This window comes from Podarcis raffonei, chromosome 8, assembly GCF_027172205.1.
Source record: "Podarcis raffonei isolate rPodRaf1 chromosome 8, rPodRaf1.pri, whole genome shotgun sequence".
Classification (NCBI taxonomy): Eukaryota; Metazoa; Chordata; class Lepidosauria; order Squamata; family Lacertidae; genus Podarcis; species Podarcis raffonei.
In genome coordinates, this window is record NC_070609.1 from 23,374,886 (window position 1) to 23,388,254 (window position 13,369).

Genomic DNA, 13,369 nt, shown 5'->3' on the forward strand with positions numbered 1-13,369 from the left:
AGCCTCAATCACCCACAGAATGAAGCAGCACTTCTCAAAATCACAATGATTTGTTGCTGGGGCAATGCAGTCCTCATCGTGAACTGCATCCATTAAAGGTCATGACCCACCAACCAGAGCCTGGCCTGGCTGAGTCACAAGGGCCTGTGGACCCTTCCTTCTTAGCTGTTCAGGAGGACCTCCACTATAGGGCCTAGCAGTTGTGAGGGATGCAGCTGTGTCAGGACTGAGTTGTAGGCAGTTATCATAGTGGAGCTCCAGGAACCAGAAATCCCATGTTGTGCCAGAGGGAAAGTTTAGCAAAGAACCAAAGCTGAGAGACAAGAGTCAATGCCAATGAACAAAGCCAGGAATCCATTCCAAAGAGCATACTGAAACACACCACACCTAGGAAAGCCACTCTTATCTAGGCAAAGTCTCAGCCCAAACAGACCCTCCCCAGCCTAGAAGGATTCAACGGTCAATAGGTTTGAGTAGAGACAGTCTACAGCCTAAGAATATTTTTCTTCCCATAGAGATGTTCCAAACTACAGTTCAGGGGACTTACACATGGAGTCAAAGGTTCCTAGCAGGAACTCTGGGGTCCCAGCCCAGAAGCTCCCGCTGCAGCAACTGGGACAAAACAGTAAACATGACTACAATAATCCAAAGGTTCAAAAGTTCACCACCTCCACCCCTGCACTGCAATGCAGGGGTGCATTTATTTGACTGCAGGTCCCTGGTCAGAGTAAGTGTGACCATCATACAAAGTAGGAAGGGGAAACTGGGTTTGCTTCCATTACTTGTGAATGTTTTAAGCCGCACTGTAACAAGAAGCCAGCTTTGGGTCTGGAAAGCTTTCTGAGAGAACTACTTGGAGGCATTTCGCTGGTTTAAATTCAGCAGCAGTCAGTATTGGAGCACAAAATGTTAGCATTCAGTGGCTGTTGGAGAGCCAGTAATCACAGAATGGTGAAGCTGGGTGAGACCACAAGGGACCCCAATCCTCTGCAAAAGGAGGATTTCTAGGACTCGAATTGCAGGATGCTTTTGCATACCAAGTCTACGGCCTCTTGCTTCTTGCATACCAAGCAATATATGTGTGATACAGGCTATGGTGAGAAAATCCTGGCTTTCAGCACAGTTCTCAATAGGCTGCCAGGCATAAGACCAATGCCCCTCGGCCACTAACTAGCTGTACTTCTCTGAAGATTTCATGGATGGGCCAATAAGCAAAGAGGCTTTGAAGACTGAGCCATACTCTCTCTGTGTGTGTGCATTTCCAAGAAACAAAATATGTACAGCAACTTCACACGCCATTTCTTTGGCGTGATGAAAATGCTCTTTGGTTGCACAGTTGTGGCGTCAGTCCATCACTGATGCCAGAAGCTGAGTCAGCAACACCACCAAGGTGTCCACGTTCTACCAATGTCTGCATCTCCTTGGGACAAAATCAAATGACGAAAACCAAAGAAAATCCACATAGCATAATTTTGTACTCCCAGTTTGGTATCGACTGATTTTGTTTGAAAGCCTGCTTGGAACCATCGATGGGCGTTTCCCAGAAAATGTTGGATCAGAAAATTTTCCAGAAAATAACCCTATGGAAAGTAACCTAATTTGCATTGAGAAATTTTCAGTTAGCACTGGGAAATTTTCTGATGCCCTGGAGAATGTGCTAATTTAGCATGTTTAATTTAGCATCGCTTGCAGTTAATAAATAAAGCTCAGAACTTAGAAACTGCTAAGCTGGCCTCAAACTGTATTTGCAATTTGCTTGCAATTGTGGTGCCTAATGAACTGAAGAAATGGGAGAATTTTCCGCAGAAAAATAAAGCGCTGGAAGCGTTTTACTCAGAAAGTTTTCCATGCCACGTTGCTGCTCAAACCTCCACCTGCTTGCCATGGAGACTGGTGTGAACAGGATCTTCTGATCACATCATTAATGACTAGGGGCTTGTTTCTGCACGACTGATTTAGTGAGAAAGAGAGAAATTCATAAAAGCAATTTTTGCCTGAGGTGGAGGAGCAAATATACACCACAATGCCATTCTTCCACCACACTGCTGTTGGCTCTCAGCTGGCCAGGTGCCACAGCACCAAGGAGAAAAGGCTGAGGGGGCCACCACCCAGCCACACTCATGGCTGCATCTAAATCAGTGGTTCTCTTTTTTTTTTTTAAATAATTTTTATTACAGATTTTTATAACAGCACAAACATATAACAAATACATAACCAAACAAAAAAAAAAACAAAAAAAACAAAAACAGAACAAAAAACATGTACCATTTCGTATCTTAGTTTCTTATACCTTACTTCCCCGACTTCCTCATGCCTCCCTTTTCTGTATTCCAAGTTCTTATCAATTACTCAGCAAATCTTCCCTTATTTTAATTAAAATTTGAACTAATTTTCCTTATTCTCCTTGTCTTAACCATTGCTAATAGTAACCATTTGCTTTCCAATCCAACATCATTCTAACTTTCATTAATTTTATAATATTTCTTTAAATAGTCCTTGAACTTTTTCCATTCTTCTTGCGCTGCTTCTCTTCCCTGGTTTCGGATTCTGCTCGTCATTTCTGCCAAGCCCATGTAGTCTATCACCTTCATCTGCCATTCTTCCAGTGTGGGTAAATCTTGCGTCTTCCAGTACTTCGCAATGAGTATTCTAGCTGCTGTTGTGGCGTACATAAAGAAAGTTGTATCTATCTTTGACACCCCCTGGCCGACAATACCCAAGAGAAAGGCCTCTGGTTTCTTGGGGAAAGTATATTTAAATACCTTTTTCAGTTCATTATAGATCATTTCCCAGAATGCCTTAATCTTCGGGCACGTCCACCAGAGGTGAAAGAATGTACCTTCCTTTTCCTTACATTTCCAACATTTGTTGTCAGGCAAATGGTAAATCTTTGCAAGCTTGACTGGGGTTATGTACCACCTATAGATCATTTTCATAATATTCTCTCTTAAGGCATTACATGCCGTAAACTTCATCCCGGTGGTCCACAACTTTTCCCAATCAGCAAACAAAATATTATGACCAATGTCCTGAGCCCATTTAATCATAGCTGATTTAACCGTTTCATCTTGTGTATTCCATTTCAGCAGAAGATTATACATTTTTGACAAATTAGAACTTAGTACTTAGTTCTAACAATTCAGTCTCCAATTTTGATTTTTCCACCTGGAAGCCAATTTTACTGTCCAATTTAAACACTTCATTTATTTGATGATAGTGCAACCAATCTCTCACCTTGTCTTTTAATTTCTCAAAACTCTGCAGTCTCAGTTTATCCCCTTCCTTTTCCAAAATTTCCCAATATCTTGGCCACTTCGGCTCCATATTTAACTTTTTAACTGCCTTAGCTTCCATTGGCGACAACCACCTTGGGGTTTTATTTTCCAGCAAATCTTTATATCTGACCCAGACATTTAATAGTGCTTTTCTGACAATATGGTTTTTAAAACTTTTATGTGCTTTAACCTTGTCATACCACAAATATGCATGCCACCCAAAAATATTGTTAAAACCTTCCAAATCCAAAATGTCTGTGTTTTCAAGAAGCAGCCAATCTTTTAGCCAGCAGAAAGCTGCCGCTTCATAGTACAGTTTAAAGTCTGGCAGGGCAAACCCCCCTCTTTCCTTTGAATCCGTTAAAATCTTAAATTTAATTCTGGGCTTTTTGCCCTGCCAGACAAATTTAGATATGTCTTTCTGCCACTTCTTGAAACAGTCCATTTTATCCATTATTTGTAACGCTTGAAACAAAAACAACATTCTTGGCAATACATTCATTTTTATAACTGCAATTCGGCCTAACAAGGAAAGCTTCAAATTTGACCAAATCTCTAAATCTTTTTTCACTTCTGTCCAGGTTTTTTCATAATTATCTTTAAATAAGTTCACATTCTTAGCTGTCATATTTATACCCAAATATTTCACTTTTTTAACCACAGTCAACCCTGTCTCATTCTGAAACCTTTCTTTTTCAACCTGTTAAGTTTTTCTCCAATACCTTTGTCTTTAACCTATTCAATTTGAATCCTGCCAGTTGGCCAAACTCTTGGATTATTTCCAAAACTCTTTTCGTACTAGCTTCTGGCTCTTGCAATGTAAGTACTAGGTCATCTGCAAATGCTCTCAGTTTGTATTGTTTAGCTCCGACCTGAATCCCTTTAACCAACTGGTCCCTCCTAATCATATTAAGCAAAACCTCCAGGACCGATATAAAAAGTAATGGGGAGATAGGGCACCCCTGTCGTGTCCCTTTTTCAATCTTGAACTCTTCTGTAACTACATTATTTACAATTAATTTTGCTTTCTGTTCAGAATATATTGCACCTATACCATTCTCAAACCCTTGGCCTACCCCCATCCCCCGGAGGTTCTTCAACATAAAACTCCAAGAAATGTTGTCAAAGGCTTTCTCGGCGTCCACAAATATCAAAACAGCCTTAGTGTTTATATTCACTTCCAACTTTTCCAAAATGTCAATTATATTCCTTACATTATCCGACAAATGCCTTTTCGGGAGAAAGCCTGCTTGGTCCCCATGAATCTCCTCCATCAAAACTCTTTTCAGTCTCTTTGCTAAAATGTCAGCAAAGATTTTATAATCCACATTCAATAACGAGATGGGTCGGTAGTTTTTAAGTTGGGTCTTTTCAGTCTCTGTCTTTGGTATAAGCGTAATGTAAGCCTCTCTCCACGTGTCGGGTGCCCTTTTCCCCTCCATAATCTCGTTACAGACTTCCTTCAAAGGTTGTGTCAACCCTTCCTTCAGAACCTTGTAGTATTTGGAAGTCAGTCCATCCGGTCCTGGGGATTTGCCCAACTCCATACCTTGAATGGCATCTTCTATTTCTTGTGCTGATATCTCCTGGTTCAAAATCATCTTACTTTCCTGCGAGACCTTTTTCAGCCCATTTTCCTCGAGGAATTGTTGTATATCCATTTCCTTCTGCGGCCCTTGTGTGTAGAGTTGTCTAAAGTAGTTCTGAAAGCAGTTCCTAATTTCCGCTGGGTTACTTATACTCTTTCCTTCCACTTCTATATTTGTTACCGTGTTGAGTTTTTGTCTCTTCTTTATTTGCCAAGCCAATAACTTGCCACATTTGTCAGCAGATTCAAAAGTCTTTTGTCTCATTTGCTTAATTTTCCACTCTAGTTCTTGATTCGTCAGTTCCATATATTGTGTTTGATAAAGTTTAATTTCTCTTAAGATCTCTTGTGATTTTGGCTTCAATCTTAGTTTCTTTTCCCCTTCTTTTATCTTTTCCAGAATTTTTTCCTTCCTCTCATTTTGTTTTCTTTTCTTTAATGTATTTTGTTGTATCAGAAACCCTCTCATCACGGCTTTACTCGCGTCCCATACTATTCTTTTTTCTACTTTAGTCCTTAGGTTAATTTCAAAATAGTCTTTCAAAGTTTTTTGGGCCTTCTTGCAAATCTCCTCATCTCTAAGTAAGATGTCATTCATTCTCCATCTGAAGGAGCCAGTTGTTGTTTGCTTCATCACCATCTTTACTGCATTGTGGTCGGAGAAAGTTTTTGGGCAGATTTCCACTCTCTTTATATTCTGCGCCATACTGCTAGTCACCCAAATTTGGTCAATCCGTGTCCATGTCATTTTGGCCTCAGAAAAGAAGGTTCCCTCTCTTTCTAATGGGTGTTTTGTTCTCCAAATGTCAATCAAGTCCATATTGTCAGTCATTTCAAAAAAAGTCTTTGGTAGTCTTCCATCTTTTGTTACTACCTGTCTTTGTGCTTTATCCATATTTGTTGAAACTACTCCATTCGTGTCTCCCATCATGATTAGATTATAGTCCATATAGTCCATCAAAGTCTCATGCAACTTCTTGAAAAATTCAGCTTTCCCTTCATTTGGTGCATAGATTCCCACTATCAGGTACTTTTCTCCTTGAAATTGAATTTCAATTGCCAAATATCTTCCTTGGTCGTCTTTAAAGATTTGTTTCGGTTGCAGCTTTTCCTTTGCATAAATCACTACTCCTCTCTTTTTTACTCTGTCTGAAGATATAAATTCTTGGCCCAGTCTTTTATTTATTAATAACTTTCTATGTGCTCTTGTCACATGGGTCTCTTGTAAACAAATCAAGTCCAATTGGTCTTTCTTTAAAGCATGAAATATATTTTTCCTTTTTCTGGGAATGTTCAAACCGTTACAATTCCAAGTTAGAAGTTGCAGAGCCATGATGGGGTTATTTACTCTTTCCTCCTACAGCTCCCAATTTTTGTTCCTCGTTTGTCGGTGGTTCCGTATTCGTGTCTAGTGAAGGATGCCCTTGCCCTGGAAACGTCTCTTTCTGTAGATCTTCTTCGTGTTCTCCTAAGAACTTGTCTTTATCACTCACTGTCTTTATTCTTCTTTTCTTCCCCTTATATTTAAAGGACAAGCCTTGAGGAAACTCCCACCTGAATTGTATGTAGTTCCTTTTCAGCAGTATCACCAGGTCCTTGTAGTGTCCTCTTGCGTCCAAGATACTTTTAGGGATGTCCTTAAAAATCTCAATGTAAAAATCTTCAATTCGAAGGGTTGTTTGGTAGTGCAGGTTCAATATTTTGTCCCGTTCCTCTTTTGATCTTAGGGTTATTAAACAGTCTCTGGGTCTGTTCTTCCTCTGCCTTGCTCCCAGTCTAAATGCACTTTCTATCTTAAATTCTTCTTTGTCCAGCTCCTGCTTCCAAAAGTCAGAAAATTCTTTTGTCAGATAATCCACCAGGTTGTCTTCTTCCTTTTCCGGCACAAGTCTGATCCTTAAGTTCCTCTCCTTGCGTTGCATATCCTGCATAGAAAGTGCCAGTTCATATTCATCTAGTTTCTTAAACACTGGTGGAAACTTTCCCTCAGCAGCAGTTGCAATTTCCTTAGCTTCCTCAGCTATCTTTCTTGTTGTAGATGATTCTTCCAATAATTTCCCAATTGCTTCTGCGTTTGAGTTCACTTTGTTCCCAAGGTCAGTTATACTTTTGGTGTTTGAATCAATTTTCCCAGAGATTTCTTCAATTTTCTTATTTGTTTCAGCAACTTGTACTTTAGTTTCTGCACCTTGCTTTTTTAATTCCTCTAAAGAGTCATTTATCTTCTCCAATACCTTAGCAAAGGTTTCTTCTGAAGACATTATTTTCACTTTTGCCTTTGGGACAACTGTAGTTCCAGGGGCTCCTGATACAGAAGCCCTTCTTTGCATAGAAGAATCAACTTTGTATTGTCTGCCAGATCTCAAGGTTGTTTCTTGTGAATCCTCTTTCTTGTGACTTTTCTCTTTACCATCTGCCATAACAAAGTCTTTTGCTCAAGGTCATTCCCACACTCTTGAGCTGTCAGACAGAAATTCTCAAGTTTTAAACTCCACTTGTTGCTGAAACAATTTATAAGTCCTCTAGAGGGCGTAAAGTCAATTCTTTACCTCCAAGTTAATCCCACACTCTCCAAACAATAAACAAAAGTCCTCCTAGTCCTTTTCAATTGTTTTTTTTCCCCTTTCTAAAAGATCCAAGTCAATAATGTCCTGCAGATAACTTTACTATGCAACAAAGTAAATGTTTCAAGTTGAGAGTAGCCAAAGTCAGTTAGAGATACTTTTTTACCTTCTTGTGACAGCAGTCCTTAGCCGGTTCCTTTTCTCCGGCAGTCCGATCCCCAGGTATGGGAGCAGCGGTAAATAACTCAATTTCTTTTAAAGTGGCAGGGAAACACTTTAAAATCCTCTTTCCCCCCCCTCCTGCCTTCGGGGAGGGAGTTCTTTGCTTGGTGGTGGATTTATTAGTTCCCAAAACTCTCCTTTCAAACAGTTACAGCTTGAGTGCCTTTCGCTTTGATCTTGCTACAGAACGGAAAGCAGACTTCCTTTTTGGTGCTTGTCCGTTTCGGTGCCCAATTTCTTTAATTTTAGTGTCCAATTGTATTTAAAAGTCAATCCTACTCACGGATAGTTGTTCTTTTTAGTCCGAATTCACCGGAAGAAGTCAGCGCTCTCCGCTAATGGCGACGCGGCTTCGCTTCGCAGGCTGGGTGAAGACGACTCTCAGCACCGCTCCACACACCCTCCGCTGGTCCGCAGCCTTTAAAAAGGCTATTTCACAGCGTCGGGGGGGCGCAAAGGTGCCCGCCGAGTCTCCAGTTCACAGGCTACGCGCCTGTGATTTTTGAGGGTCCCCGCTCCGCCGTAGCTGACAGGACCCGAACCCACGAAGCAGATCTCTCCCGGAGCTCCGGGAGAAATCCGCCATTAAGCGCTGGCGCTAACCGGAAGTCCCCTAAATCAGTGGTTCTCAACCTGTGGGTCCCCAGATGTTGTTGGACTACAACTCCCATCATCCCTGAGCTCTGGCCTTGCTAGCTAGGGGTAATGGGAGTTGTAGTTCAACAACATCTGGGGACCCACAGGTTGAGAAAGGCTGATCTAGATGGATAGAGTGGCCCCTGAAGCACCCAATTCCCACAGTACTTTCCCCAAATCCCATGAGAATGCCAAGCCTGTTGTGACGTTTTGCAAGACTTGGCCACTTCTTACAAGACTCGAATAAGGACTATATGAGGTTTGCTTGACCTGACTCTGTGGTAGGCTGTAGGACTACTACTTGCTTTTCTTATTCCATGAGTCCAATTCTAAATTTAGAACACACTGGACTTCTGATCCCATAATTGGGAGCAAGACAGAGAACATATGGCTTCGCACTCCTTCTGTAACCCTGCATATGCTCACCATAGGAAACTCTTCATCTATATCCGACAGTGGCAGCAAACCACCACCACCACCAATCTCACTCCAGACCTTTACATATGCCTTTCCTCACTTCCATTTGTAACTCCAACAGCAGCATACCAGTTACCAGGGAACTTGGGAAATGTAATGTTCCCGGGGTGCCTTAGCCCACAAAGGAAGTTTCTGTTGCTAACTAAGTAATTACAAGCTTCAGCGGGATCACTATTTAGGACTGCAATGCCAAAGCTGTGAGATGGGAGTGAGGGCAGGGAATATCCTGCTGGAATTGCTGCAGAGGGAACAATTAAAATAAGGCCATGTCAACTAGAAAAGAAAAAGGAATAGAAGTGTGCAGAAAAGATAGGTGAAATCTGGAGGAGAAGCCGGGGTAGGGTGGGGGAAGAGAGTGAAGTAGAAAGCTAGAATTGTTAATACAATCCCTTTGCATTAGCAGCTGGCGTGAAGCCTTACAACAGTGCCATGATCACATATGGGTGTGCTTGTCAGCAGAAAGCCAGCTCATCACACACATCATTTTTGCTAAAAAATGAAAAGAAAAGAAAAGAGGGAAAAAAGAATGACTTCCACTGGCTTGCCAGATGTTGTCACTACATCCAAACCACATCCCATCCAATTTGCAATGGCAGACACCCAAAGAACTCCAGGACAAGTTGTAACTTTGAGCAAAGCCTAGATGAAAAAACAACAGCCGTTTTGCTCTTCTTGCCACCAACCTGAGATGTTAGTGGTGATCTCGGTCAGAGCCGTTTGGCCAAATCCCTTGCCGGTCCGTGCCCGCACTGAGAAGAGGTAGGTTGTCCCAGGATGCAGGTTGGAGAAAACATGGTAAGTTTCATTTCGGAGCTTGGAGACGGTACGTCGTGGGCCAGGGACATTGACTGCTGGGTCAGAGGATTCAATGCTCTGGTAGCTGATCTAGGAGAAATGGATATACTTTAAGAAAATGTCAGCATCATAATACAGAAACAAATCTGGTGAAGAATTGTTGTTGTTGCAATTATTACCTGCCCTTCATCACAGGGTCCCAAGGCGGGTTGCAACAATCGAACACACACACACACACACACACACACACACACACAGGCTCTATTTGCATGTAATTTGGTGCTTCAGGCACCAGGCCTGTTGGCAGACAAACTCTGCATTTTAAAGATGTCTGCAGACATGACGTGAAGGCTGGCAACATTAACCCTACCTTGTGGGAATCCCTTTCAGATGACCGCAGTGCCTGGAGACAGACACCCCAGCTTCAATGTCTCTCCCTTACTGGTTTCTACAGCCACAGCAGGCACTGTAGCTCTCCAACGGTTTGACTTTACCTCTGATGGCACACTCTTCTATTTCCTCTCAAGACAGACTGGTGCCAACTAGACACTTTGAAGGGGACAGCATGCCTACAAATGTCATCCACTTCTGCCAAAAGGGATTAAGTTACAGCTGTTGATCTGGGGATAACAAAGCCTCCTCCCCCTTTCTCGTTCTCTTTCTCGTTCTGTTTCTCGTTCTGTTTCTCTTTCTTTTTCTTTCGCACAGTAGACTTAGCCTTGGACCATGAGCTGAACTGTGTAGCCTTCTAAAGCACAGCAGACAGAGGAAGTATGTTTTCCAAAGCTCTGGATCAAGGTCTGAACTTAATTCTTTGATGGGTGCACATCCTTAATATTAATTAGTTTGCCATTTCTGCTATCAGTCAGAGTAGGCAATATATTAGAATGTCAAGGAAGATGAACCAATGGAATAAAATGGGATATGTGCAGTTTCCTATGTTCCAAAAACAGTAGAATGGAAGCCCAGTGCACCAACAAGGAGGCCCTTTCACTGGTGTTTTCCAGAGGCATTATTATTATTATTATTATTATTATTATTATTATTATTATTACTGCCTTTCTTTCTTTCTTTCTTTCTTTCTTTCTTATGATGTGTAACAGAAAGCAGGGGCTGAACTCACCTGGAAAGCCATAAGAAATCAACCGTAGAGATTCAGTGAAAGATTGTGCCCTAGTTCTCAGTAGGGTAGTTGGCAAGATACTATCTGGACTATCAATTCACATTCCAAGCAAGGGATCACCACTCACCAGTGACCAAATGTTCCAATATACCAGTGGTAGGGAACCTTGGGCCACATTCCTGCATGAGCCACTTTCCAAGGGTCACATGCCAGCTGCCAGCAAGGACAGAAGCAAAAGTTTATTTGGCCAGAGACAGAAATAGGCAGCTGTGATGTTACTCTGACCTTTTTCACCTGGTGTTAATCAGCACGTCCAGTGAGTATGATCAGGAGCAGGGGAGGGCAGTCAGTCAGATTCCTTTTTCCTCTCCTGCCCTCTCCCCCCACCCCGACTCACGCTCTATATGCTTCTGGTATAGAGGAGGAGCCAATGAATTGTGATCCCCTGCCTGGAGTCTCAAGTGGTCCAGAAACAAAATTTATCACCACGGTGAGAATGGGGCCAGCCTGAAAACTTTTAGAAAGGGGAATGAAAAGCCACTTGAGTTCTGCATTCTAAACAATGGGGTTTGGAAGGAACTATAAAGTTGTCCTTAATCTCCGAGACTGTAAAACATGTCTCTGGAATTACAATGGAGCCTGTGTCAATTCTCCGGGAGGCAGCATTCAGCCCAAGGCAGGGCAGTCAGAGCAGCACAGAGATAAGAATCAGCTTTCTTCACGCCGCTGTTTCTGCGCTCTAATAATTTTTGTTGATGCCAGAGAGGGCAGAAAAGCAGGAAAAAAAGAGATAAGAGAGGGCTTTTTTTGCCAGGCTGCATTTGGGAGGGGATGTGGAAGAATCCCCCCCCCCCAAAGAAAGCGCACCACACAGCTAGCTTCATTCAAGAAACTATCAAAAGACAATGTATCCCTTTTCTCTCTGCTTTGAATGGAGACGACAATGCCTTGCTGAGGAAAAAAGCAACCTCTATCCATTGCTTAAGCCTAGCCTGACATGCAAAGGGCCATCACCAGGTGTGCTGTTGCCCAACATGTCTGCCCTGGCATGACAGCTTGCAGAATTTCTAGAGCTCAGCATCCATGTCATGCTTTGCAGTTCAAGCTTATTGTCAACTGGCTCCACACCAACACCCAACCCTATACACCATCGAGGTGGTTGGGGAACCTGCTTCCCCCAAGGAATTCTGGGGACTGTAGTTTGTTAAGTGTGCCAAGAGCTGTTAGGGGAATCTTAACAAACTACAGCTCCCATAATTATTTTGGGAAGCCATGACAGTTAAGGAGCTATAAGAGTGATGACTATGATGATGTAATTAAATTTGTATACTGCCCTTCTCAAGGAGGTTCACAACATAAAATTACAATAAAAAACCACACAATGCATAATAAAACAAGAACAACAACAATCTAATAATGGATGTGGTAGATGTGACCTTGCTATACTCTACTGCACTGGTTTCCAGTCTATTTCCAGACTCAGCTCAAACTACTGGAAATAAACTAGACAGATTTAAACAGTTTGGCATTAGGTTACCCAATGGATTGCCTAATCTCACACAAATACCTGCATGGTGATCTTTTGAGACCACCACCCACCCACCCAATAACATCTGGCAGGTGGTAGGTGGATCCCAAAGAGAGGGCCTTTTCAGTGGTGGCACCCTGGCTATGGAATACCTTCCCAGCTCTCCTACCACCCACTCTGGGATCTTTCTGGCACCAGGTAAAAACACTGAATTGTTTCCAACTAAGTTCTGTGCAGAGTAGAGCCATTAAAATTAAGTCATCCATGTTAGCAATGCCCATGAATTTCAAGGGGTCTACTCTGAGTAGGACTAACATTGGTTACTAATCCCACCCGTCTCCTTTCCCTGGTTTTTCAGGAAGTGTTTTAGAGTTCCAAAGATCTCTTAAGCTGCCGTGATCCCCATCTTGCTGGTTTTCTCGTGGTTTTGGATTGTTCTGGTTTTCTTCTGCCCTAGATTTAAGGTCTCGTTCTATTTTATGTATTTTAAGCTTAATTGCAAACCACCCTGAGAATGTTGGTTTTGGGGTGCTGTGGAAATGTAACAAACAAACAAACAGGCACTTCTTTAAAAACCTGCAGAAAAGCACCATCTTAAAAGAGGCAGCCTCCCTGCTGTCTCACACAGGAGAGAATCCTTCTTCCACAAGATGATGCCTGCTGCAACACATGAGTGCATAATCTAAAGTTTGCCTATTGCTTCAAAAAATATTGTTTTTCTTCATATGGACGTTTCATTGATAAGTTAATGGAGTAAATATCATGCAGTTAATAGGTAATAGGTAAAAGGTAAAGATAAAAGACCCCTGGACAGTTAAGTCCAGTTGAATTTGACTATGGGATGTGGCCCACATCTCTGATTTTCAGGCCCAGGGAGCCGATGTTTGTCCACAGACAGCTTTCTGGGTCATGTGACTTCTGGCGCAATGGGACGCCTTGCACTGGTATGCTTCGAACTGCTAGGTTAGCAGAAGCTGGGACAGAGCAACGGGAGCTCACCCCGTCACACGGATTCAAACCACAGACCTTCTGATCAGCAAGCCCAAGAGGCTCAGTGGTGCCCCAATCATAAATATCATGTAGTTAATACACTTGGCTTGACTACTGCAACATGAGCACTTGGGGCTGCCCTGGAAAACTGCCTGGAACTGTAAAATGATG

The 13,369-nt window shown here is 42.3% G+C and overlaps 1 protein-coding gene across 10 annotated transcripts in view; it reads right to left on the minus strand.

Moving 5' to 3' along the window:
- Positions 1-13,369, minus strand: part of PTPRU (protein tyrosine phosphatase receptor type U) — a 372,040-nt gene that overhangs the window by 115,908 nt on the left and 242,763 nt on the right. For all 10 annotated transcript variants that reach the window (XM_053398507.1, XM_053398508.1, XM_053398511.1 and 7 more), the window contains exon 10: positions 9,446-9,647. In XM_053398507.1, coding sequence (XP_053254482.1) covers positions 9,446-9,647 — 202 coding nt within the window. The remainder of the gene's footprint in view (positions 1-9,445; positions 9,648-13,369) is intronic.